Source organism: Rhamphochromis sp. 'chilingali', assembly GCF_963969265.1.
Source record: "Rhamphochromis sp. 'chilingali' genome assembly, chromosome: 12".
NCBI lineage: Eukaryota > Metazoa > Chordata > Actinopteri > Cichliformes > Cichlidae > Rhamphochromis > Rhamphochromis sp. 'chilingali'.
Genome location: NC_137939.1, coordinates 22,361,357 through 22,383,415, shown reverse-complemented (window position 1 = coordinate 22,383,415; position 22,059 = coordinate 22,361,357). Strand labels below are relative to the sequence as shown.

At 41.4% G+C, this 22,059-nt stretch overlaps 2 protein-coding genes across 3 annotated transcripts; one reads left to right on the top strand and one right to left on the bottom strand.

Moving 5' to 3' along the window:
• Nucleotides 1-144: 144 nt before the first annotated feature.
• On the bottom strand, nt 145-8,415 carry aaas (achalasia, adrenocortical insufficiency, alacrimia). Of its 2 annotated transcripts, none has more exons than XM_080898311.1 (16): nt 8,275-8,415; nt 6,515-6,642; nt 4,531-4,586; nt 4,329-4,420; nt 4,188-4,234; nt 3,832-3,930; nt 3,277-3,420; nt 2,561-2,681; nt 2,354-2,478; nt 2,076-2,136; nt 1,893-1,983; nt 1,696-1,792; nt 992-1,059; nt 830-911; nt 626-710; nt 145-382 (listed from the first exon to the last, which is right to left on the bottom strand). In XM_080898311.1, the coding sequence occupies exons 1-16, from the start codon at nt 8,383-8,385 to the stop codon at nt 227-229; spliced, it is 1,563 nt and encodes a 520-aa protein (XP_080754437.1). In that variant the 5' UTR covers nt 8,386-8,415; the 3' UTR covers nt 145-226. The 2 variants fall into 2 exon arrangements, with proteins under 2 accessions (XP_080754437.1, XP_080754438.1); XM_080898312.1 differs by having other exon boundaries at nt 1,696-1,789.
• A 1,426-nt stretch (nt 8,416-9,841) lies between these two features.
• Nucleotides 9,842-21,259, top strand: map3k12 (mitogen-activated protein kinase kinase kinase 12). The gene is made up of 14 exons (XM_080898310.1): nt 9,842-10,044; nt 11,222-11,745; nt 12,947-13,130; nt 13,217-13,408; nt 13,495-13,653; nt 13,928-14,086; nt 14,288-14,396; nt 15,492-15,601; nt 15,851-15,967; nt 16,071-16,205; nt 16,306-17,029; nt 17,116-17,183; nt 17,341-17,638; nt 18,124-21,259. The coding sequence occupies exons 2-14, from the start codon at nt 11,283-11,285 to the stop codon at nt 18,277-18,279; spliced, it is 2,874 nt and encodes a 957-aa protein (XP_080754436.1). The 5' UTR covers nt 9,842-10,044; nt 11,222-11,282; the 3' UTR covers nt 18,280-21,259.
• Nucleotides 21,260-22,059: the final 800 nt, after the last annotated feature.

Sequence of the window (22,059 nt, the reverse complement as noted above, 5' to 3'; positions counted from 1 at the left end):
TTATACTTGTCTGAGATCTTTAATACACACCTCTATAGCATCAATTTGAAGATCTTAGTTTGAAGTATTGTCTTCACAAAGTCATAGATCACCTTTAACCTCAGCTTTTAACAAATATTTGAGAAATAATGCAGCAAGCGTGTGTTTATTTAGCACTTTCAACATATTTATTAACAATCCACAACAAAACATGATGAGTGACCGTGTGATGGTGGGTGGAGGGCAGTCAGGAAATGAGCTCTGTAAAGAGAGACTGATTGGCAAAGTCGGCGGGCCTTTCCTGGACATGAGGCAGTGTCGGACTGCCGCTGGGGCCCAAACGCGGGATGCTGGCACTCAGGAAATAGAAAGGCACATGGGTAATTCTTCCACTGGACCAGCACTGAGAACAAAGAGAGAAAACATCAACAGTAACATCAGATACCTGGACTCAGATAACCAGCATCAATAAATTATATTTTAATGAACTTGATTGATTTTTTTTTGAGGAAATGGATTTTGATGCTTTGACTTTCAGGGACCGTAGGATTCCCTAAGGCTGACATGATTAAGGTGGAGTTTAAAAAATAAAGGATGAAAACAGCATAAAGGAACTAAAACAGGAATTTAATATTTTAAGACTGACCACAGTGAGCAGAGCTCCGTGTCGGAAATTTGGGTGGAACTGCATCAGTCTCGGTTCGGCTCCTGGCTCCCCTTGAACAAAACCGCTGAACAAGAAAAACAAATCAAACACATGCAGACAGGAAGTACAGCAGTTTCACAGAGAAACACATTAGTGTGAGCTGTAATAAAGCTATGCAAGTACGACATGAATAAATATACAAACCACGGCAAAAGCTCAAAGATGGGGCTGACTCTTGTCTTGAACACAGCAATGATTGGAGACCGGTCGGCTGCCCGTGGATCACCTGAGAGGAAAAAATAAGGCTGAGATGAGTTACTTAAACGCTAACAAAGTCCATGAGGGTGAAGAGAAATGAGGTGATACCTTTAAGAAGCACTGCAAGCCTCTCTCCCCTCGGATCCCAGGCTAAGGACTGGATCTCTCCACCAACACTGGCAAACAAATTAGACATGAGGTGACCAACATTAAACTGCTTGGGTCACTTCCCAGTAGAAATATGTAGAGGCTGTATTTAAGTAAAAAGGGAATTACAGAGGGAACACAGTGTACTTGAACTATTAAAAAATATATATATTATGGAGAGTGCCGTTTGTCATTGCTGCACCAAATCATTTCTATGGATGCATATAACAAAGTACGTAGTGGATTTTTACTCCTTGGAATACTGCTGAGGAATGTAATCTGTAAAAAATGGATCATGTTTTATAAGCTGATCACTTGTTTTGCATGCAAAAGGTAATTAATAACTAAAACTATGAATTTAATATACTGCAGAATTGAACTATGGTAGCAGAAGAAGTACCAAAGATTGTACCTGACCACAGAGCTACATTTATGGTGAGAACTTAAGTAAAAAGGCAGTAAATGAGCATTATTTTTTACATTTAAAATACCAATAAAGTATAAAGCTACACTAAGGTTTTGAGCTCAGTCATTTTCCTGCTGGATTCTTCCTGCGTGCTAATTTTCACTGTTCTTTTTGGGTCTTTCAGGAAGATCAATGTACTCGTTTTCATGTAGTTAGACTGACAGATAGCCAATTAGCCACTTTTTTTCAGAGTTCTTACACGATGTCTCCATCTGGTGTGTTAAAAGTCGTCTCTGACAGGTCAGCCACCACAACTGCTGCATGCGGCCCTTTTGATGTGCCTGAAGGCACGGCTGCTGAATAATAAGAACAGATATTTTAAAAACTCCATAAAGTAAGCTGTCAAGTTTCAAAAGTTGTAAGAAGTATCTCATTAATGCCAACAGTTAAGGTAACCTGGTGTGTTAGTGAAGGTCAGAGCATAGATGACCGTCTCGCCCTGCACAGTGAAGAGAAGTCGACTCCCATCTGGACTCCAACAACCAGACTAACCAAAACAGACAATAATGCCTATAAAACATGTTGTATTAAAGAAATGCGTCACCTATTTAAACATCAAACATGATGACAATGTTTCACCTGGCAGCGCCCTTTTATACACGGCCAGCGCTCACAGGTCCACATTCTGGTCTCCCAAACCCTGGGAAGAGATTTTTTATTTTAAAGCTTTTGTCCTTTTATAATCTTGTATTAACACACGCTAAACTCCAACATATGTTGCTAATCCCCCACATGCTCATAAATATTCATTAGGATGAACAGGCCTCTATTATAACACAGCAGATGTACTACAGCAGCTCCGAATCAGCGAATGAGAGATGTGTAAAACTTCTGAGCTCTTAAGTTTTGTTTCGCACCTGAACAGGGCTGAAGGTGTAGAAGCTAGGACATGGCTACCGTCAGGAGACCAGGACAGGAAAGTAACCCCACCGCCGCCAACACGCTGAAGTGGTACGCAGCTTTCTGCAGCCACGTCCCACACCTGAAAGATGCATTTGAGGTGAATTTTAGTCATTTTGCGAATCACCGTCTGCAGTTCAGAGATGAAGTTGCAGCCTTGTTACCATCATTGCCGTGTCCATGGGCGAGGCAGAGAGAAGGAGAGATCCGCTGGGAGACCAAGCGATGGAAGTGACAGGAGCGTGACCGGGATGAGACAAAACATGAGCACACCCAGCTGAAGGCCTGAAACGAGATGACAGGAAGAGTAATGGGGTATATTAGAGAGCAAATACAGCTCCGATAAGGAAACAGTGAAGGTGCTTAATTCAAGGTAAAAATGAACACTATTAAAAAAAGGGCGACTTTAATATTACACAGGAAGGCAAATGTACAGTGGACGGTCTTAAGTCCAAAACCGCAACACTGAAACTCTAATAGTCAAAAATGTAATTTAAGAGATTTAATTTAATGTACTAATATAGATTATAATGTACGGCTCCAAAACCACCATTTCATTCTTACTGAAATCCTTTTTTTTTTTTGCCAGAACAAAGCACCTGAGTAATCTGTGATTTAAGTTTTTACTAAAACTCTTTTAACACTTAATGAGCCAGCCTCCTATTACAGGTAGCAGTATTGCTATGTCACAACATATCACAACAATGCCACTTTTAATTTTATAAGTGCCTTCCAACAGCTGTAGGGAAAAAAACAAAACAAATGTTTTGCTAGCTAACTACCAAAAAATTCAGCACCGCATTAAATGTAAAACTTGCTTTTCTGGCATTTTTTAAGAGACCTGAATTCAATGTTTCGTACATGACCTGAATTTACATACCTGGTTGACAGTGAGCAAGGGTCCACATGCCAAACCAGTAAACAGTTCTGACACCCGACTGCGAGGGCAGACGCACACAGCGGCTTCCACTGCACTACTGCAACGTTCCTCTGTAGTCGGTGCTTCAGTGTGGGAGTTGTGGCACTGAGGGAGAACAAAAGGAGACAAAGCAATGAGAATAATCTCACAGAATGACTCAGAGAACAAACCGAACATGGCTCGATGAGGTTGACACAGTTTAAGATTTCATTTTTCCCTGTAGAGCTTTGATTGACAAATATTTTCATCTTTGTGTGTGTGTATAGAGAATATTAAAATCCAAGAAACAACTAAAAGCATTTAGACTTTCGTTTACCACCTGAGACCTTATCTATGAGCTGGCAGAAGACAAGTATGATCTAATGCTGTAAAAATGTTTTAAAGCTGATAAACCTGACACGACGCATTTGAAGATTGTGTTACTCTTTGATCTCGAACAAAATAATGAAAGCAAGTTGCAAAGAAAGCAGGAACATTTTGGTACCAGCGTGCTTTCCTCAGATCTAGTTTCGGTACCTTTTGGGGTTGTAGATCTTGATAGAGTCATCTAACAGGGCCACAGCAAATTTATCTGTATGTGGATGCCAGGCAAAGGCTCGCACCACACAGTCCGACCTGGTAAAGAAGGTTGAATATCAGGATTTGAATTAACATTTTTAGAGAGAAAAAAAAAATTCTAAATATTTATTAAGATGACATCGTTTTTTTTTTCAGAATGACACATTTACCATAAAAAGTGAATAAGTCAGCCAGGTCTTGTAGCTTTACATTTGTTTATTAAAACAAAAAATTATTAATAAACAATAAAAAAAAACATAACTGAATGCTTTAACTATGAGAAAAAATGAACAGTTCACCAAGTTGGTGCTTACCAGTTCAGCACTTGTGAAAATTCAGCAATCATGTCTTCACTGCTCAACTATTAAAATATAATTAAATAAAAACACTTAAATCTGAACCCAAAAGCGACTGATAATCAAGTGGAAGATAATTAACGAGCAGAGAGAACTTACTGTGAGATGAGGAAACAGGGAGCCGTGAAAAGAAGAGACCCATCGGAGCAATGCCAGGATACAACCAGAACTCATCGACAACCATTTGGGCACTGCAAAATCGCAGATAACAGGAGAGTCACCGTGTTTGCGCATTACTGTGTGTGCAGGTTTAGGGATGTATGTGCTAAAGCAAAACACGAGATTTTGGGGCATCACGTACCGTGTGGGTGGGAGTTGGTAATTTCATTCAGTAACCCTGTCAAACCGCCATCCCTCCTGGAACACACGGACAAGATCAACACATTTTCTTTGTCTGTCATACACTCAGTACAACGTGATAAAATCGTTCCTGAAACACTTTTATCAGCTGCTCTGTATCAAGTAAGAAATAAGGTGCGACTTTTCAGGCAGATTGAGATGCTTTGCATGACTATGAGGTGCAGCTGCTGCCTTCTGTTTAAGCTGTAGAGATGTCCTGTTTACTAATTCGTGGCTGTTTTATAACTGACAGCACGTTCGCAGATTGCTGTTTGCTAAAGGTTAAACATAACTGATTACTCTGAAAAACACAGTGATTAAAAGCTACCGAATTAATTTGGTTGAGAATTTTGTCCAGAGCAATTTAATTGAACAGCTGCGAACAGAAATCCTTCCTGTGCCCTTGAAGCAGGAAGGTTTTAAAAACATCCTGAGGATGAGAGGCTGCGTTGATAAGGAGAGGTGAAGAATGAATTACAGTCTTTATTATTGCCCAATAAATGTATCTTTATTTAATGGGATGTCTGTTAAATAAATAAATATCAAGAAATATTTTACGGTGTCAATAAAGAAAGAATTAAACAATCTAATTTAAAAGGCTATACATTTTTTAAGAAGTTTGTGGTAAATTTAAAAGAAAAAAAACAAAACATGGGTGATTATAAAGTTTTGCATACGAAAGACACACGGCACATATCCATATGATAATCAAACTCTTCCCATACTTCTGCATGTCTGGAGTCACTGCAGCCACCACTGCTGTTACGTTACCTATGGGCAACCACGTGAAATCCTCTCTTTCTAAGAATACATATTTTGATCATTACTGGTGAATGGCTGTGCATTTAAAGCACGCTGAAATCAGATGATTTTTGATACATCCTGTATATTGTGTAGTACATGTGTTGTTTTTAAGGAAGCCCCCTTTTGTTTCTAAAGCTTGGAGAAGACATCAGGTTAGACTATTTGTTTAGTTGCTCTGATTTCTTGCTGCTGCACTGACTGTTTCAGAGTTATTTGGGATTTTACTTATTGCTATCAAAACAACTGCATGTAACCAGAGGAGAAGAGCGAGCACACCACAAACCCTTTGGTTTAAAGTTGTGCCACAAAGATCAACTTAGACCTGAAATTTAGCTGCTGTGGCGATTCAACTACAACAGCGGTCCCCAACCTTTTTACACCACAGACCGGTTTAATGTCAGACAGTATTTTCACGGACCGGCCTTTGGTGTCGCGGATAAAAACAACAAAATAAAATGATACAACCAAGACAAAAACTGTGATATTTTGTAAATATAATAATAAACACGAACTCACTGTGTAATTGTGTAATTTTATTAGCAGCGTCCTCCTGAAATGCGCCGACAACATTGAGAGTAACATCCTCCTCTCTGCCCTTTAATGCTCTCTGGTCGCTATGGTAACGTGTAAATATTTCTTTCAAAATAAGACACAAAACTACAACAAAAGACCCAGGGAAACTGAGTTAACGATAAAAATCCCCAAAACCATAAATTTCACACCCAAGCCTCAACTCTCGCGGCCCGGAACCAAACAACTCATGGACAGGTACCGGTCCGTGACCCAGGGGTTGGGGAACGCTGAACTACACAATATATTTGCACGCTAATGTTTTCATTTTAAATGAGCTGTACAGCAATACACTGATTGGTGATTTTTTATTTTATTTTGCCCAATCCATTGATATCAATGAGCGTACACTAAAAAAAAGAAACAGTATTGGCAGCAGTTTAGCAGGGCTACAAAGGCAACACACTTTCAACAGAACTTGAAAAGTACAACCTTCATGAAGGTGCAATTTATTGCAGGATTGTTAGGCTTTAAGTTTATATATAAGTTTACATTTAACACAGGTGTACTTAAACAGCTGGTAAATGATTGCACGGCTTTGTTATCAGGTGGTCTATATGTTGGCTACGTACCATGCTGCTGCACTCCTCATCCACAGGGTTTCCGAGTGGTCCAGGAAAGCTGCCTTGCTGCTGTTTTCTGTGCGGCTGTGAAGTTTCAGAGACTCTCGAGGGAAAGACAGACTAGGAGGACTAAAGTCCTGCAGAAAATACAACAACATAATGGACATTTAGGAATGAGCTGCCTCTCTACATCAGCCTGACCCCAACAAGTGAGGTTTTTAAATCACATTTAAAAACCTTTAATGTGAATGAGATATCCTGATGGCAGTAGCCTTTGTGTATCGGTTAATTCACATCACTTCTGCACATACATGTAACTTGTTGAGTGTTAGTTTTTTTTTCTCTCTCTCTTATTTTCTTTTCTAAATGTACCTGTCTATTGTTTACATGCTTGAAATAAATTACCAATCAATCAATCAGTGTAGCTTACTTTGGTTATACTACTAGATAAAGTCTGTCAGTAAGGCAGTCCATTGTACTGCACGCATTGAGTTGAAGATGAAAAAATAAATTAATAAATTAATAAATGTATTTGCAGGTTAGTTATCACTAAGAAACCTAAATCAGGAAAATTAATTTCATTTTGATCTGCCTAAAAGCGTAAGTGATTGATACATCTCCTTTAATAGACTATGGGACTGTGTCAGAGCTGAGCACACTGAAGGGATTATAATTTAATTAAAATACAATGAAGCTCTTTTGTGTGAACACAAAGAAGCTAAATTTATATATTAACTTATGAATTCATAAGATTAATGATTAGAGCCAGAGTTGCTCTTTTGCCTTATTTGCACCACCTGTGTTTGCTTTGTTGTTATATTGTTTTTATAGATTTCTATTTCTCTTTACATCTGGTGCCTCTGAAGTATGGGGCACTTAAATTGTATATTTTGATGAAGACTGAAGCAACCACTCCTTTTTTGTGAGTACACACAGAACAGAAACAGAAAGTCGGAATTAAGAGTAAGCTGATAACCATTGATTTTACACTGCTTAATAACACAAAGAAAATCTGTACACAGTACACTCCTGTGGTTCAAAATGAGGATGAATAACAACAAAAACGCAATTAACCCACACAAATACCTACAAGCCTGAGCTAAAATGCTGTTAAACACTTTATTTTATGGGAAAGGAATTTTTCTTTATTCTTTTCCATCTCCAAACTATACATCACAACAGCTCTCAGATCTGGTATTTCTTCCCTTTCACTCTTGCTGCTATCCTTCAAAATCAGTAGTTGGGGCTGATTTAACTACTGATTTTGAAGGAGTTGAAGGAGCCTGCACGTCACCTCATTTGTGCACTTCCTATTGCTTTACCAGGTATTTAAACTTTCACTACCTCTACTTACTTGCAACTTCAGGGAGCACCAATACTAAGGTTTATTATAATGAAAATTAGAGTAAAATCTACTTGGGAAAAAGCAAACTATTTAAGACTGATATTAACTTACAAGACTTACAAGGAATCAGTCTGTCTTGAACGTCTTAAATCTTGAATGTCATAAGTTATATGGTAAAATTATATGGTAATGCTGAACCAAAAACAAACAAAAAAAACAAACAAACCCTAACTCTTAAATGTTTACCATTAATTGAAAGGGGCAAATCCTGCCGTAAAACTAACAAACTAAACTGAATTGAAAAAGCAATTACAAAAAACAAATAATAATTAAGACTACAAAATGACGCTTAATAAGTTACCCCACTGGAAACATGACTGTCTGTCTTAGCTGAGACTGATAAGTCTGTAGGTTTGAGTCGGACCTGCTTCAGCTGGTCTTCAGTGCTGCTCCCCGACAGCAACTCGTTGTTGGACTCGCACACAGTGGTCTGTCCGTAGGGCAACGGAGGGGGGAAAAGAGCCAGAGAGCACATCTTCTACACGGAGAAATTATTCCACCGGACCCTGCAAAAACACAGTGGATTCGTCAGGTAAAGGCAGACACAGAAGTAGTGGACGCTGTAGCTTTTAGAGCGTGGGAAGCTAGCTAACATCACCAGCTGAAGAAAGTTAACTAGTTTGTAATCTTATAATGCTTTGGCAAGAGCCTCGTTTGTATTTAGTGGTCCTTACCTCGTAGTGTGTTTTGTATAGTGCTGTCAATTCTCATTCGTTGTTTCAAAAACAAAGTCAAAGTACATGCTAGTTTGTTGTGACGCTCCTTCAAGTCAATCCCGCCGCGTAAGCTACGGCAACACGGAGGGACAAACAGTACAATTTTTCCTGCAGTGCACAAACTGGGAAAAAATGTCGCACTGCCCTCTTCAGGACAGAAAGCGACACTGGAACCATACACAGGCAAACAAGTACAATTTATTTAGGTCGGGAGTGTCAAATTCACTACTTGATCTTAACAAAAATGGCGTATTTAAAGAAGTATCATTTCAAGGCGTTTACCTGAGCCATGGAGCCTATATAGAGATTACAAAACAAAAACAAACATCAAAATAAACAAGCATAAACTCAAGTGAAAGACACTCCTCAATCCAGTCATCATAAAAAATGCCAGAGAACAGAAGGTAGTACTTCTTGGTAAGGTACTTTTCTAATTTATTCAATAATTCACTTACAAAATATATAAAATGCCCAAAGTTCTTTAGGCAAAGTAAAATTCAACAGTATCTCTGTTCTTTTTTCCACATTTATTTAATCTACTGTAACTGCATGTGCATTGCAGTGTACTGATCACAAGGAAAAGGCACAAAGCATTCACACACAGTTTTTTCCAGACATTTTCACTCCTGTAATAATAATAATAATAATAATAATAATAATAATAATAATAGCGCATTTAATTAAAAACACTGGAGTAATTAATTAATGTTAACACTTTGCGCCATCCAGTGGGCCGAATTACGCCGTTTGGTGGGCCAGATGTGGCCCTCGGGCCGCGAGTTTGACAGCTCTGGGGATAGCTACAATACAGGACTCATATAGTTTGTCAGGAGAGGTTTTCACCAAACAGAGCACAGTTTATGAACAAAAACAAAACAATAAATGAATCGGGGCGTACGGTCTGGGGCAATCCAGAGTTCCTGGACTGGTCTTGCTCAAAGACACATCAGCAGCAGCAGCCTGGCTCGATGCTGCTCATACAGGACCTTCTTCCGGTTCAAACTCAAGCACAGAAATCAGTGAATGGCGTGCGTGCATAATTATATATTTTGGGAATGATAGATAAAAACTGCGCTTAGTTCCGTTGGTGTCTATGTGTTTGCAGAGGGAGGAGGTGGCAGCGCCCCCTTGCGGCGTAACACGCATTTCCGTGACGTCAATTCAGCACTGGGAAGGAGACAGCTCCCTCCCCCCCAAAAAACCCAGCGCGCCTCACGTTGCATGGGTCCCCGGTTATTGATAACACAATTTACCCGCTGGGATCTATCCCAGTAACGTGAAACTCGTGGATATCGGCGCTGGAAATACTAGAGACATCCCGGACCGAATAAAAAATAACGATCTGCTCATTATCGCCGGCAAATAGAAAGCCGAGCCCACCCCTTCACTTGACAACGCGACATCAACCAGGCAGAAAGGTATGGGAATGTCATACTACCCGGTTAAATGCTTAATAAATGTGATATCAGGTACGTTTAGGCAGGAATCCGTTGCTTGGTGGGGTAGCGTTCATGCCGCTCACACTGCACCACTGAAGTGATGCTGCCAAGAAGCGAATCATCGTCGATGAATGCTACAAAATCATATTTGTGCAAAGAGAAAGCTCACATTACGAAATACTCGCGTTGGTACCAGCGCTGAGTAAATGTACATGTACTGCGGCAGTTTGACTTGGCATGGAGCATAGTAGGCATCGGGCTTGCTATTCATGCACGTCGGCTATGATGCTGCTGAGTGTCATCATCACATCCTTGGTTATTTAAAGATTGATCTTCCTGCGTGTGTGTGTGCGTGCGTGCGTGTGTGTGTGTGTGCACTACTCCTTCGCACAGGCCTGGTGGTTGTTTATTGCCCGTCTTTTACGCTCTCATTTCGCCCAGCCGTTGTGGCTCTTCTTGTGCAGTGGTGCAGTACAAGACACGGAGCTGGTGTAGGATACATGAATTGGGTACATGTGGTTCCTCTCTCTGGCTCCCACTCTTTCCCCCTCTCTCCCTCTCTAACATACACATACATGCACGCACGTACGTACGTACACATGCACACGCGGAGGTGGTTATGCAATTCGTCATATTCTTCATCACACACAATGCTCTTCTTCACTCAGCAAATGATGGGCAGCATATACCAGCTGCTTCGCTTGCATCCTGTCAGACCCTGGTGCTGCTCAGAGGAACAATTAAAGCACAGGGGACAGTCATGGCTGTGGACTGTACAACAGCCTGTGGTCGATTCATTCATAAAGCCAGTTTCCACTCTGGGTGATGGCTCCACTGGGCCGGCTGGTTTTCCCATTCACAGACACAGAGATGAGGCTCTACTACATGATTCAGACAGAATTTAGTTGTGGGACTGGAGTGGCTGTGGATAGACTGGGAGACTGGCTCGCTGCCCAACTCACAACACGACTCCCTCTGTTTTGGTGTTTTGTATCGCTTGTAATGGAAGCCGGGTGCCAAGTTAGCCTTTAATTCAGCGCTGAACAGCTTCATAATGCCAGTGTATGGTTTAAGTCTGGAGCTGTCCAGTGCTGAAACGAACCTATACATCAACATTTGTTCTAATTCACTTCTTATCACAAATCTTCTCCTCCAGGCTTTCTTCTCATCTGTCCATCCTCCATCCACCCTGACCTGCTGTGTTGGGGAAACCCCTGATGAGTGGGACCTGTATCCATGAGCCCCGTGCCCCTTCCCCCTCCCTGTCAGGCTTCAGTACCCCCATCTCAGAACCTCCCTATCGAAGACTCGATGGAGACACCCCTGCCTGCACCCCTGAAACTGACCTGACCCCCACACAGTGTGTCCTTCGTAACGTATTGTCCATTGACACCGGTGGACAGGGAGTGCCCGGTGGAAGCAGCCCCACTCCCAGTGATGGACCCTCAGCCCACTTTGACAACAGCGTGCTAAAACTAAATGAACATGAGGCCTGCCAGTGTGGCGGTGGGGCCGAGGCGGGCCACAGTCCGGAGGCTGGTGCTGTTCGGAGCCAGTCGGAGAACATTCGCCTACAATCAGGAAGTGGAGGTTTTTTGGAGGGACTGTTTGGCTGCCTGAAACCAGTCTGGACCATGATTGGAAAGGCCTACTCCACTGAACACAAACATAATCATGAAGGTATGTGCAGATAAGGCGCCACTGTGTCTATGCTCTCTGTTCTTCCACTATGCATGTTAAACATGGCGATTCACCACAGAAAATGAATAGTTTAAGCCTCAACTTGACAGTGGTGGAGGAATGAACCACCAGAAGCAGAGCTGTTATTAGTATTAATTTTGCTTCTTACTTTTTGTTTTCTTGTAAAACATTGGATAATTTGTCCTGGGCCTCATCTGCTTTAATAAAACATGATGAGACAAACAGGTTGGTAGTTGCCGTGTTACCCTTAAACAGTGGATTACATAGCCTTTTCATAAGTTTCTGTGTCAGGTCCTTAACAGTAACTATGGCTGTTGTTAGTTAAATGTGGTGCAGGAAAAAAAAAAAGATATTTTAGCCCGGGAAATCTAGTGGAGCGAAAGGGTAAAGTGGCAGAAAATAGAAATACTCAAGCATGAGTACCTCAAACTGTACTTAAGAACAGCACTTATAAATGTACTTTTGTATTTTGCAAACCCAGAACTCCATTATTTCCTGCGCTCCCTGACTGCCACTTTGTCCTGCTGGCAGCACGACTGTGCTCGAGTCTGTCAGCCAGGCTCACCCACAGTCATCAGCTAAACTGAGATCTCACAGCTGGTCAGGTGGGAGCATCATGTGCATCTGGCTCCACTGCTGCTGCTGCAGCTCTCAAGAGATCTAAACACTTCAGTGGACCTCATGAAGAATTGATCCAGCTGTCTCTTTTATTCTGTCAAGCTCGTCCATCTTTAGTGACCGTGCTTTCACAGTCGTTTAAGTAAAGTCAGCGTGACGGATGACAGGCAGATTAGACTACAAGTGCTTTCCCCCTATTTTTCTCCTTATCTCTGGATACAAATGCAATGGCCTAGTGGATATGTTGTCAATATCCCACTTGTTTGACCATAGCAGGCACTTTGTATGATGTAACTGTGTCCTGCCAGTTTATTCTAATGTGTAGCATGGATGCACCCCCCCCCCCCACCCCCCAAAACAAAACAAAACAAAACAAAACAAAACAAAACAAAACAAAACAAAACAAAACAAAACAATCTCTCTGTCCAAGCTGAGAGTAGGTTGCTTTGCCATTATGATGGGTGGAAATCATCTGCTGCAGTGTCTTTGGTATTGTGAATAACTTTTCTGCAGTTGCATACTTGATGAGGTTCACATTGTTTACTTGTTGGTCTGAGTTTAGAGTCCTGGGAGGTTCCATTTGAGGAAATCTCTGACCTGCAGTGGGTGGGCAGCGGTGCACAGGGGGCCGTCTTCCTTGGAAAGTTCCACGGAGAAGAGGTGGCTGTGAAGAAAGTGCGGGACATCAAAGAGACTGAGATCAAACATCTCCGCAAACTCAAGCATCCCAACATTATTACTTTCAAGTGAGGAAGCTACATCCTTTTTTTTATTATATATATTAGGATATATATCTCCCAGTTATTTAACTCTGATTGCACTTCCCTTTCAGGGGTGTATGCACCCAGGCTCCCTGTTACTGTATCTTGATGGAATATTGTGCTCAAGGGCAGCTGTATGAGGTGCTGAGGGCAGGCCGTAAAATCACACCTTCCCTCCTGGTTGACTGGTCCATGGGCATTGCAGGTGGCATGAACTACCTACACCTCCACAAAATCATCCACAGAGACCTCAAGTCCCCCAAGTAAGACTCAGAAGCACAGCTGGTGTACTGACAGTTTCTTTGATACTAGAGCTTAAATTGTTTATTATGTAATCTCACCTTTCCAGCATGCTGATCACACATGATGACCTGGTGAAGATCTCTGACTTCGGGACTTCAAAGGAGCTCAGTGACAAGAGCACCAAGATGTCGTTTGCCGGCACTGTAGCCTGGATGGCTCCTGAAGTTATTCGGAATGAGCCGGTTTCAGAAAAGGTGGACATCTGGTAAGTCTGGTTAACATTCACACTTTTTTTCCTATAGGCTAGAAAAAGTTGTGCTTCTTCATCGATTACATCGATTTAACAATTATCTTTAAAATACTACACTAAAGAAAATATGCAGATAGCTTGTTGGTATTGTGAATTAATAGTTGAGATATGTTTGAAGCTTGTTTAAAATGCCTTGTTGTGATTCGTATGCATGCATTTTATCTTTTCGTTAAGATATTTTGACCTCAGTGAGATTTCTTGAATAAATAAAGCTTAACTCCTCTTAAAGGTCCTTTGGAGTGGTGCTCTGGGAAATGCTTACAGGAGAGATTCCTTATAAAGACGTCGACTCATCTGCAATCATCTGGGGTGTGGGAAACAACAGCCTTCAGCTCCCCATACCGGAGAGCTGTCCAGATGGCTTCAAGATCCTCCTCAGACAGTGCTGGTGAGCAGCGTCTGGAAATGGGCAGTTGGAATGAAAAAAAAAAAATGAGCACAGCAGGGAGGAGAGGACAGATGAGAATAGTAGAGGCGAGGGTTGAAAGTAGTTGTACAGGGAGCTGTAAGTCTGTGGTTTAAGGATTTTATTGATTTTACAGTGCATTGTAAATGTGCACAGCTGTGTTTTCCCATCTTGGATTTGCAGGAACTGTAAGCCCAGAAATAGACCTTCTTTCCGCCAGATCCTTCTTCATCTGGATATAGCGTCAGCCGATGTACTGTCGACTCCTCAAGAAACATACTTCAAGTCTCAGGTAATTTTCAGCTGAATGGAAGGACTTTAAAAAATTAATTACATTTTAAGATACACATATATATACAGAGGTGTGAGCAGTTAAATGAAAAACCAATATAAAGTGCCTTAGTAAGGTGGTGAGCCATTATAATCCACCAGAACTGCTTTAATGCATCTTAACATTGATTCTCAGTTAAATAAAATTCAGTTGTATTTATATAGTGCCACTGTACAAAAGCAGTCTCATCAAAGTGCTTGATGTTGTAAGTTAAAGATGCTGCAATATTAGAGAGAAAATCTCAACAACCCTATGACCAAGCACTTGTGACGGTGGGAGGGAAGAACTCCCTTTTGACAGGAAGAGACCTTAGACAGAACCAGGCACAGTGAGGGGCAATCATCTACCTTGGCCAGTTTGTTGGGTGAAGGTAAAGAGAATAGGAAAAAAAAAGGAGAGGGTAGAAAGAGACCAAAGATTAAACACAAACTGTGGGAGAAATAATTGAGGTTGGTGAGATGCAGTAGCAGATTATAAACACATCATGAGTGCAAAGAGGAGAGTGAAATGAAAAGAAATGGATCATGGGACGTTCCCCAGCAGCTTAAGCCTATAGAGGTGTTAACTAAGAAACTGTTCAGGGTCACATAATCAAGTCTTAACTATAAGCTTTTTCAAAAAAGAAAGTTTTAATCCCTTTAAAAGCTGAGTGTCTGTCTCCAAGTCTCTTGAACTGTTTTAGACTGATAGAGCACTATTCTGCCAAAGATATTCTCTCATTCGGTGTTTTGATGATGGTGGTTGGAGAGGCTTGTCTACCACACTGGTAGCCCCTCATTGTGATGCTGTAAGAGACCACGTCTGTCACGATATAAATGTTTCACCATGCCACCAAAATGCCCATGCATAGCATAGCAGAACCATCAAATCCCTGCTGTAGGCATCAAGGGTTTGGATTTTTCTTTTAATTTGTAGCCCATCTGCATAGACGTAGACAAAGGGACACAACTACATGTGCTTGCAAAGCAATCAGACATTAAATGTACAAAAGAGACCTGATTTTTGAAGTCACCTCTGAGGAGACAGAGCTGGTTAACAGAAATGTACTCTCATCAGGCTGAATGGAGGGAAGAGGTGAAGCAGCACTTTGAGAAGATTAAATCTGATGGCACTTGTCTCCACCGACTCGATGAGGAGCTGATCAACCGACGCCGAGAGGAGCTCAGGTTTGCTTTTTACTGTTAAAATAGTTTCATGCAAAATCAAGGCTTTACAATTAGCAGGCTAAAGATACTGATATTTTACTATGTTAGCTGACATGCAAGAGGCCGCTTCCCCTCTGTCCTATTTCTCGCTGTCAGTCCTTAGTCTGCCCCTGTGAATGAAATAAGTGTCTTGCGTTCACATCTATTGTAGAGCTTTTAGATTCTCTCATGCGGATGCACAGTGACATCAGCAGCTTCTTTTCTTCTCAGGCATGCTCTGGATATTCGTGAGCATTATGAGAGAAAACTGGAGAGGGCTAACAACCTTTACATGGAGCTCAGTGCTGTCATGCTGCAGCTGGAGCTGAAAGAGAAAGAGTTGCAGAGGTGCAAATAAATTCATGAAACCACAGTATATGTTTTTGAAATGCGAGCACCATTTGCAAATAAGCCTTAGTGCATTTACACTTTGGTGGCATTTTCTTTCTAGGAGAGAACAGTCTTTGGATAAGAAGTATCCGGGATTGTTCAAGCACCATAGTTCCAGACAGAGCAGCTCGTCAAATTCCATGGACAAACTCATCAAGAAGAGAAACGTCCCACAAAAACTTCCCTCGGGAAAGAGGTGTGAGATTTCATTTTATTGGGTGAAACTGGAATAAATCAGTGAATATTCATCAGCCTTGTGGATTGTAGTTTTTGACTAATCCTTCCCACTCTTTCAGGCCAGACATTCTTAAGTCTGAGGTAATCATTCCCAAAATGGACTCATCCGTAATGCAAGTCACTATTCCAGCCTGCCCTAACAGGAGCTCCACTTCTCCCAGCCGGTCTCGGAGGGTAAAGACCCGCCATCGTAAGCCCGGTAAGGGCAGCAGTGGGGACCTGGCTGGACTTAAAGCCAATCAATCCTCCCCTAACCGGGACACAACTGCCCAAGTTAACAGTTCTACCACTAACACCTCGAAGCAGCTCCTGGAGCCTTCCGCAGCCCTGCGGGGCCTCAGTCACGAGCAGCAACAGAGGCAGCTATCCTCCTCCAGCCCTGACCTCATCTGCACCACGCTAGAGGCAGACAGCCAAGGAAAAGGGGAGCCCTCTGTGGGTGGGCTGGAGAGAGGAGGGAGCCTTAGTGCCTCTGCAGGTTTAGGGGGGTCAGAGGGAGGGGCGGCCGGTCTGGATGATCTCACAGAAACCCCCCCACGCAGTGACACTCCCAGCGAGGATGCCGCATCATTCCCGTTCTCCAGCAGCCCGGACTCACCGTGTGGGAGGGGGGCGGCAGCAGGACGGGGCTCTCTGGGATCTCCACGCCTTCCTCACGATGGGGAAGATAAAGAGGAGGGAGCAGGTGTTGTGAGGCTGCCCCGGGGAGCATCAGGTGGAATCGGGAGTCAGCACCTCACACCTTCAGCCATTCTGTACAGGGCAGCTATCACACGCAAACAGGTACGGTGCAGGATACCGCTCCTTACTCCTCACTGTCCCCTTGGTGATCGTTTTCACTTGTGCATTTTTCATGTTTCTGACTACAGAGGCGTGGAGTGTCATCAGAAGAGGAGGAGGGTGAAGTTGACAGTGAGGTTGAGTTACCACGGAGACGGTGAGTAACTGTCCTTCATTACTTGAAAATTCCCTCCAGCCATCTTCCCTCTTTAACAAGTTGCTGTTTTATTCAGAGAGCAAATTTATGTCAATCTTTACCAGAATCAGAGATTCTTTTTTTGTTTGTTTGTTTTGTTCCTTCTTAATCGCTCCAGACGCCCGACCAGCATTACCAAGTGCCAGTCGGTGTCTACATTCAGTTCAGAAAATCTGTCTGTATCGGACGGTGAAGAGGGCCACACAACTGACCACTCTCACAGCGGTACTCCCGATGTTGTCAGCACTAACACCGACGACAGGTTGGATGACCGCAGCGACGACCTCCTCTCTCAGGGGTCGGAAATCCCTGTGGACAACACCGACCCTGCCCAGGCTTCTGATGGCCTGTCAGAGAGAGACGGAGCTCTGGGCCAGTCCAAGGCTCAGCTGGATGCCGGGCAGAATCCTAATGAGGTAAAGAAGCTGCACAGAGGACCGCATGTGTCAGCTTTGGTCTTCTCCTTAGACGAGTGTAGCCACTGGTGAAAAGTACGACTCAAAACCTGTACTTGACTATATGCATTTTATTTTATTTCATGTTAGACTACCCTGATACAGTTCAGGGTTATATTTTACTTTTTGCGCAATACAGACTGCCAAAAAAAAAATGTCACACCCAGTGGCAGTGAAAGCAAGGCAACCAGTCTCATCACTTAGCACTAAATGTGCGATCAACTTTTTCATCATAATGATCTAGTTAAATAAAACAAACACACAAAATGAAACTGTCTAAATACAGGGTCTCCCACCACTGCTAAAATTACACTCCAAATTCCGGGTTCCCGTCTTTTATTTCACGCTTCCATTTTTGGATCATTGACACTGAAATTAGGTTTATGCTCATGTCTGCTGCTGGTCATGCATCGCACACTTTTTTCCTCTTCCTGCTCTTTTTTTAGAGTCGAGCCTTGTGCGATGATTCTGACTGCGACAGTGCTGAGCTGGATCAGTCAGGTAGTGGTGAGCTCAGCCGTCCTCCCAGTGCCGGAGCGTGGGCGCCGCCTTCTCAACCTTATCAGGGGTCTCCACAGGCTCCCCATACAGGACCTCCATAGATCACTGGACACTAGGAAAGATCCAGCTACTCTACAGTGAGCAACCATCACAGGCGTACACCGGTCTGTCAGTGCAGTACATTACTGTTGTCATGAGGGATCACACCTACTACACCACTCAGACTATGACAAGTTGACTTATGGTGTCTCATAAGTTTGTTGGCTGGCAAACCTGCACCAGATGACATAGGACATTTGTCATATCCTGACTTCAGATATTTTGGCAGCTTGTGACATCAGATAAATATCATTTAGGTTCAGTAGGGTTTGATATTTTTTTTCTTTCAGGCAGGATAGTTCCAGTTTGCAAAAACCCTTCCACAGATGCACACGCACGCACAAGAAGATACCACACTCTTAGTCCTTTAAACACTCTAACCTTCACTCTGGGAGCATCCTCCATGGTACTCCACACACTAATGCATTAAATACTAATGAATAATAAATGTAAATATCCATGACATACCACATGAGAAATATCTAACTTTATTTTATTTGTAAGATAAAAATGTAAGACTTAACAGTATGCAGCCCTGTGAACAAAATGCATGACTACATGTTTATAATTTATGGTTCGAATGTGTCCGTTTTATATTTTGTGAAAGTTTACACTTTTTTAATCCTGAAAGTATTAATTGAGTTTTTTTCTCTTTTGTTAATAAATGTTATCACTAAAAAAAAAAAAAAAAAAGAGTCAAAAATGGAATGAAAATACTCATATTGATCGATCATGATGCATAATTTGGGTTCTCAGTAGCTAAAATTTTATTTATTTTTTAAACCCTCCTACTACTGAGTTTCAAATACACATATGACACACTCGAGGTTTTTATAGAGTTTCTAAAAATTTTTGATGGGGTGGGAGGTCTTTTGGTTCACTCGAAATGCACCTCTGCTATTGTATATACTCAGTTAACCAGCTTATTTAGTACATCGAGCTAAAATTCTTGCAAAGACTTCCTTGCAGCACTTTATGGGGTTTTTGTTGAAACTGTTTTCAAAGGCTGTGGATTCAAGTGGAATATCATTGTGGAGAATGTAATTTGTTTGTGGTGTGGGTAAACTATATTTCACTAAAGTTGTGCTTGTCATTTAGCCGGGGTGTATAAAATTATGTAGAAGCGTTTTGGAGGTACCGTCGCCACAAACTGACACAACCAGTTGAATCAGACCCTCCCTAAAACAGTTTTAATATAAACTCAACATTCTAACCTCCAGTAAGGTAGCATTTATTGCAGGACTGTTGCATAAGACTGCATTTGTTTTAGCTATTTGTTCTTAATAAACTGGCAACATATTACTGCTATACCATTTTATGACATTACTGGTGCTAGCAATGTCTGCTTTTAACCATTTCAGCAGTTAAGTGCAGAAGAAATCCACTGTTTTAACACCAAACTGTAGCGCAATGAATGGAGTCGGACTAGTTTTAAAATGTAATTAGTTCAGACGAATCATTTTCTATTTCTACTTCTCAGTTGTTAAAGGCTTATATTCCACCTTTGGCAACATAACAGTTGGCCAGAGAGCTAGGTGTTCTTGTTAGCAGCTGATACCTTTGAAATGAGTTTTCTGGCCTTCTGCAGGTATTTCTTCTTCTGTGTTCACATGACTTGCTGAACCAGAATTAGAATGACTACATGTGATAGTTTTCTTTGATGCTAACTAAAAGCGCGCCCTTGAGGTAGTGTCTTGTTTAAGTATAGGATTCTGCATTCAGGTCATACTGAATAAATCTTATATGTGCAGACATGCATGGAAAACTCCTGACGGTTGACCTAATGTGGAGTCATAAAGAGTTTGATTTAAGCCTGTTGGTGTGACTGCATGGTTTAGCACCAGAGGTGGGGATCGCACAGTATATTACCGTAAGATACAATCATGATACCAGTTGTATCGTGAAACATTCTGCAATACTTAATATGTTGCAAGACAATCATCTATGATACAGGATCATATCTGTGTAAATCAGAAAGAACTAAAGAAAAAAAATACCCCCTAAAAAATATCAATCATTCACTTGTTTTTAGTTTCTAATAATTAGCTTTATTACTTTAATAAAGTGTCCGTTTATTTGAGTAGCTATATGATTTGCTTTCCTCTTCTGTTATTTCTCCTAAGTTTCTTTTCATTCGATAAGCGGCATCATGATGAGTCACGAAGGACTCCAGTGTGTCAAACGACTGAGCAAAATCCAGTTACAGCGCCTGCATATGTAATTAAAAAAAAAAATGCTGATATTTGTGGCGTTCAAAACGGGCAAAAATCTCAGCTTTGTAGTGCTTCTAAAGTAGCTAATGTTGGATCACTAAATAAACTACAAATAGTAGCCCGATGTGTGCACGTTCTGTGTGACAGATCTCACTATTCATTAGGCGGTCCAACATGCTGGCTCACAAAGCAGCGCACTTAAAAATAAATAAATCATCCATTACACACGGTAGCTTCTTTCAAACTAGTTCATCTTTGTTTAGCGTTCTTTCATCAGGCATAGTTTGCACAATACTGTACTATACCCCATGGAGGTTTGGTGGCAAAGTGCACAAGAGATTATATTATGCATAGATATAAAGGAAAATAAATAGGACTTATCACATCAAAAATTTAATATTATTGTTTCAAATACTGGTAAATATATTTGTGACCCTTACAGATGTGACTTTTTTTTTTGCCTCTTTAAAGAGAGCCCCCACCTAACTCGAACCCAGGACATTTGGTTCCAGTGAATCTTTGACTTGTAAGAGAAAGCAATTTGATTTGTTGCTTGATGTGTAAATGCAGCAGAAAACCGAAAAGCAGCAGCTCTCATCCACGAAACCTAAATAGACTGATTTGTGAAATCGGTGGAGTACCATGCAGTAATGAACCAAAAGGCCTCCGGTTGTTCAGGATGTTGGCAGGCTTCATAAAAACCTCATCTGTTCCTTTTACCCTTTAAGATTACTGCAGAAGTACCCAGATAAAGAATAGAGCACTTCTCTGTGATGGTTACTAGTAGAACAGTAAGTATCCTTTGGAGTTTGAATAGAAATGTTTTGTTTTTATACAGCATTGCACATTGTACTTGTAACATAGGAATTATATCAAAAGCAAAATATTATGAGCAACAATAAATAATGTATTGGTTACAAAAAACAAAGCTGGGTGTGATGTTTGTTTTAAAAGACAGGTCATGCTATAGCTACAGTTTGTGCTGTCGTTGCATCAAAGACTGCTCAACAAGAAATAAATGACTTTTCAATCTCTTTGAGCATGTCCAAAGTGTGCCCATGTTAATTTATGACAAATTCGCTTGCTCGCCTCTGTACACCACAGTGCATTTTATATCATAATGTAGTATAGACTCGAGGGGTTTAACAAAAGTATTGACCTCAACATCAAGGTGAAGAAATTTTGCAAATGTGATAACTCAAGAAGGATGTCACCTAGCATTTTGAAACAGATACCATAGGTGCTTCTACTTGGGAGGCTGAGGGGAAGCACTGACCAGTATTTTCATGCAGTCTTTTATTTCAGTGCATGGGAAGAAGACCATCAACGGGCTGAAAGAAAACAAAACTAAAAAAAGAAGAATGGGCACAAACTTTAGCAGTCATCAAATCAAATCAAATATTTGGTCAAGAAAAAAAAAAAAAAAAATTGTCTTGAAAGAAAGAAAATTGGGCATTTATTAAGGCCTAAAATCAAGAGATCGCATTAAGGTGCAAAGCATTTGTTATACTCAAAAACAGCAAGGCCAGATTAGATTTAGCCAGAAAACTTCTAAAAGAGCAAACACTT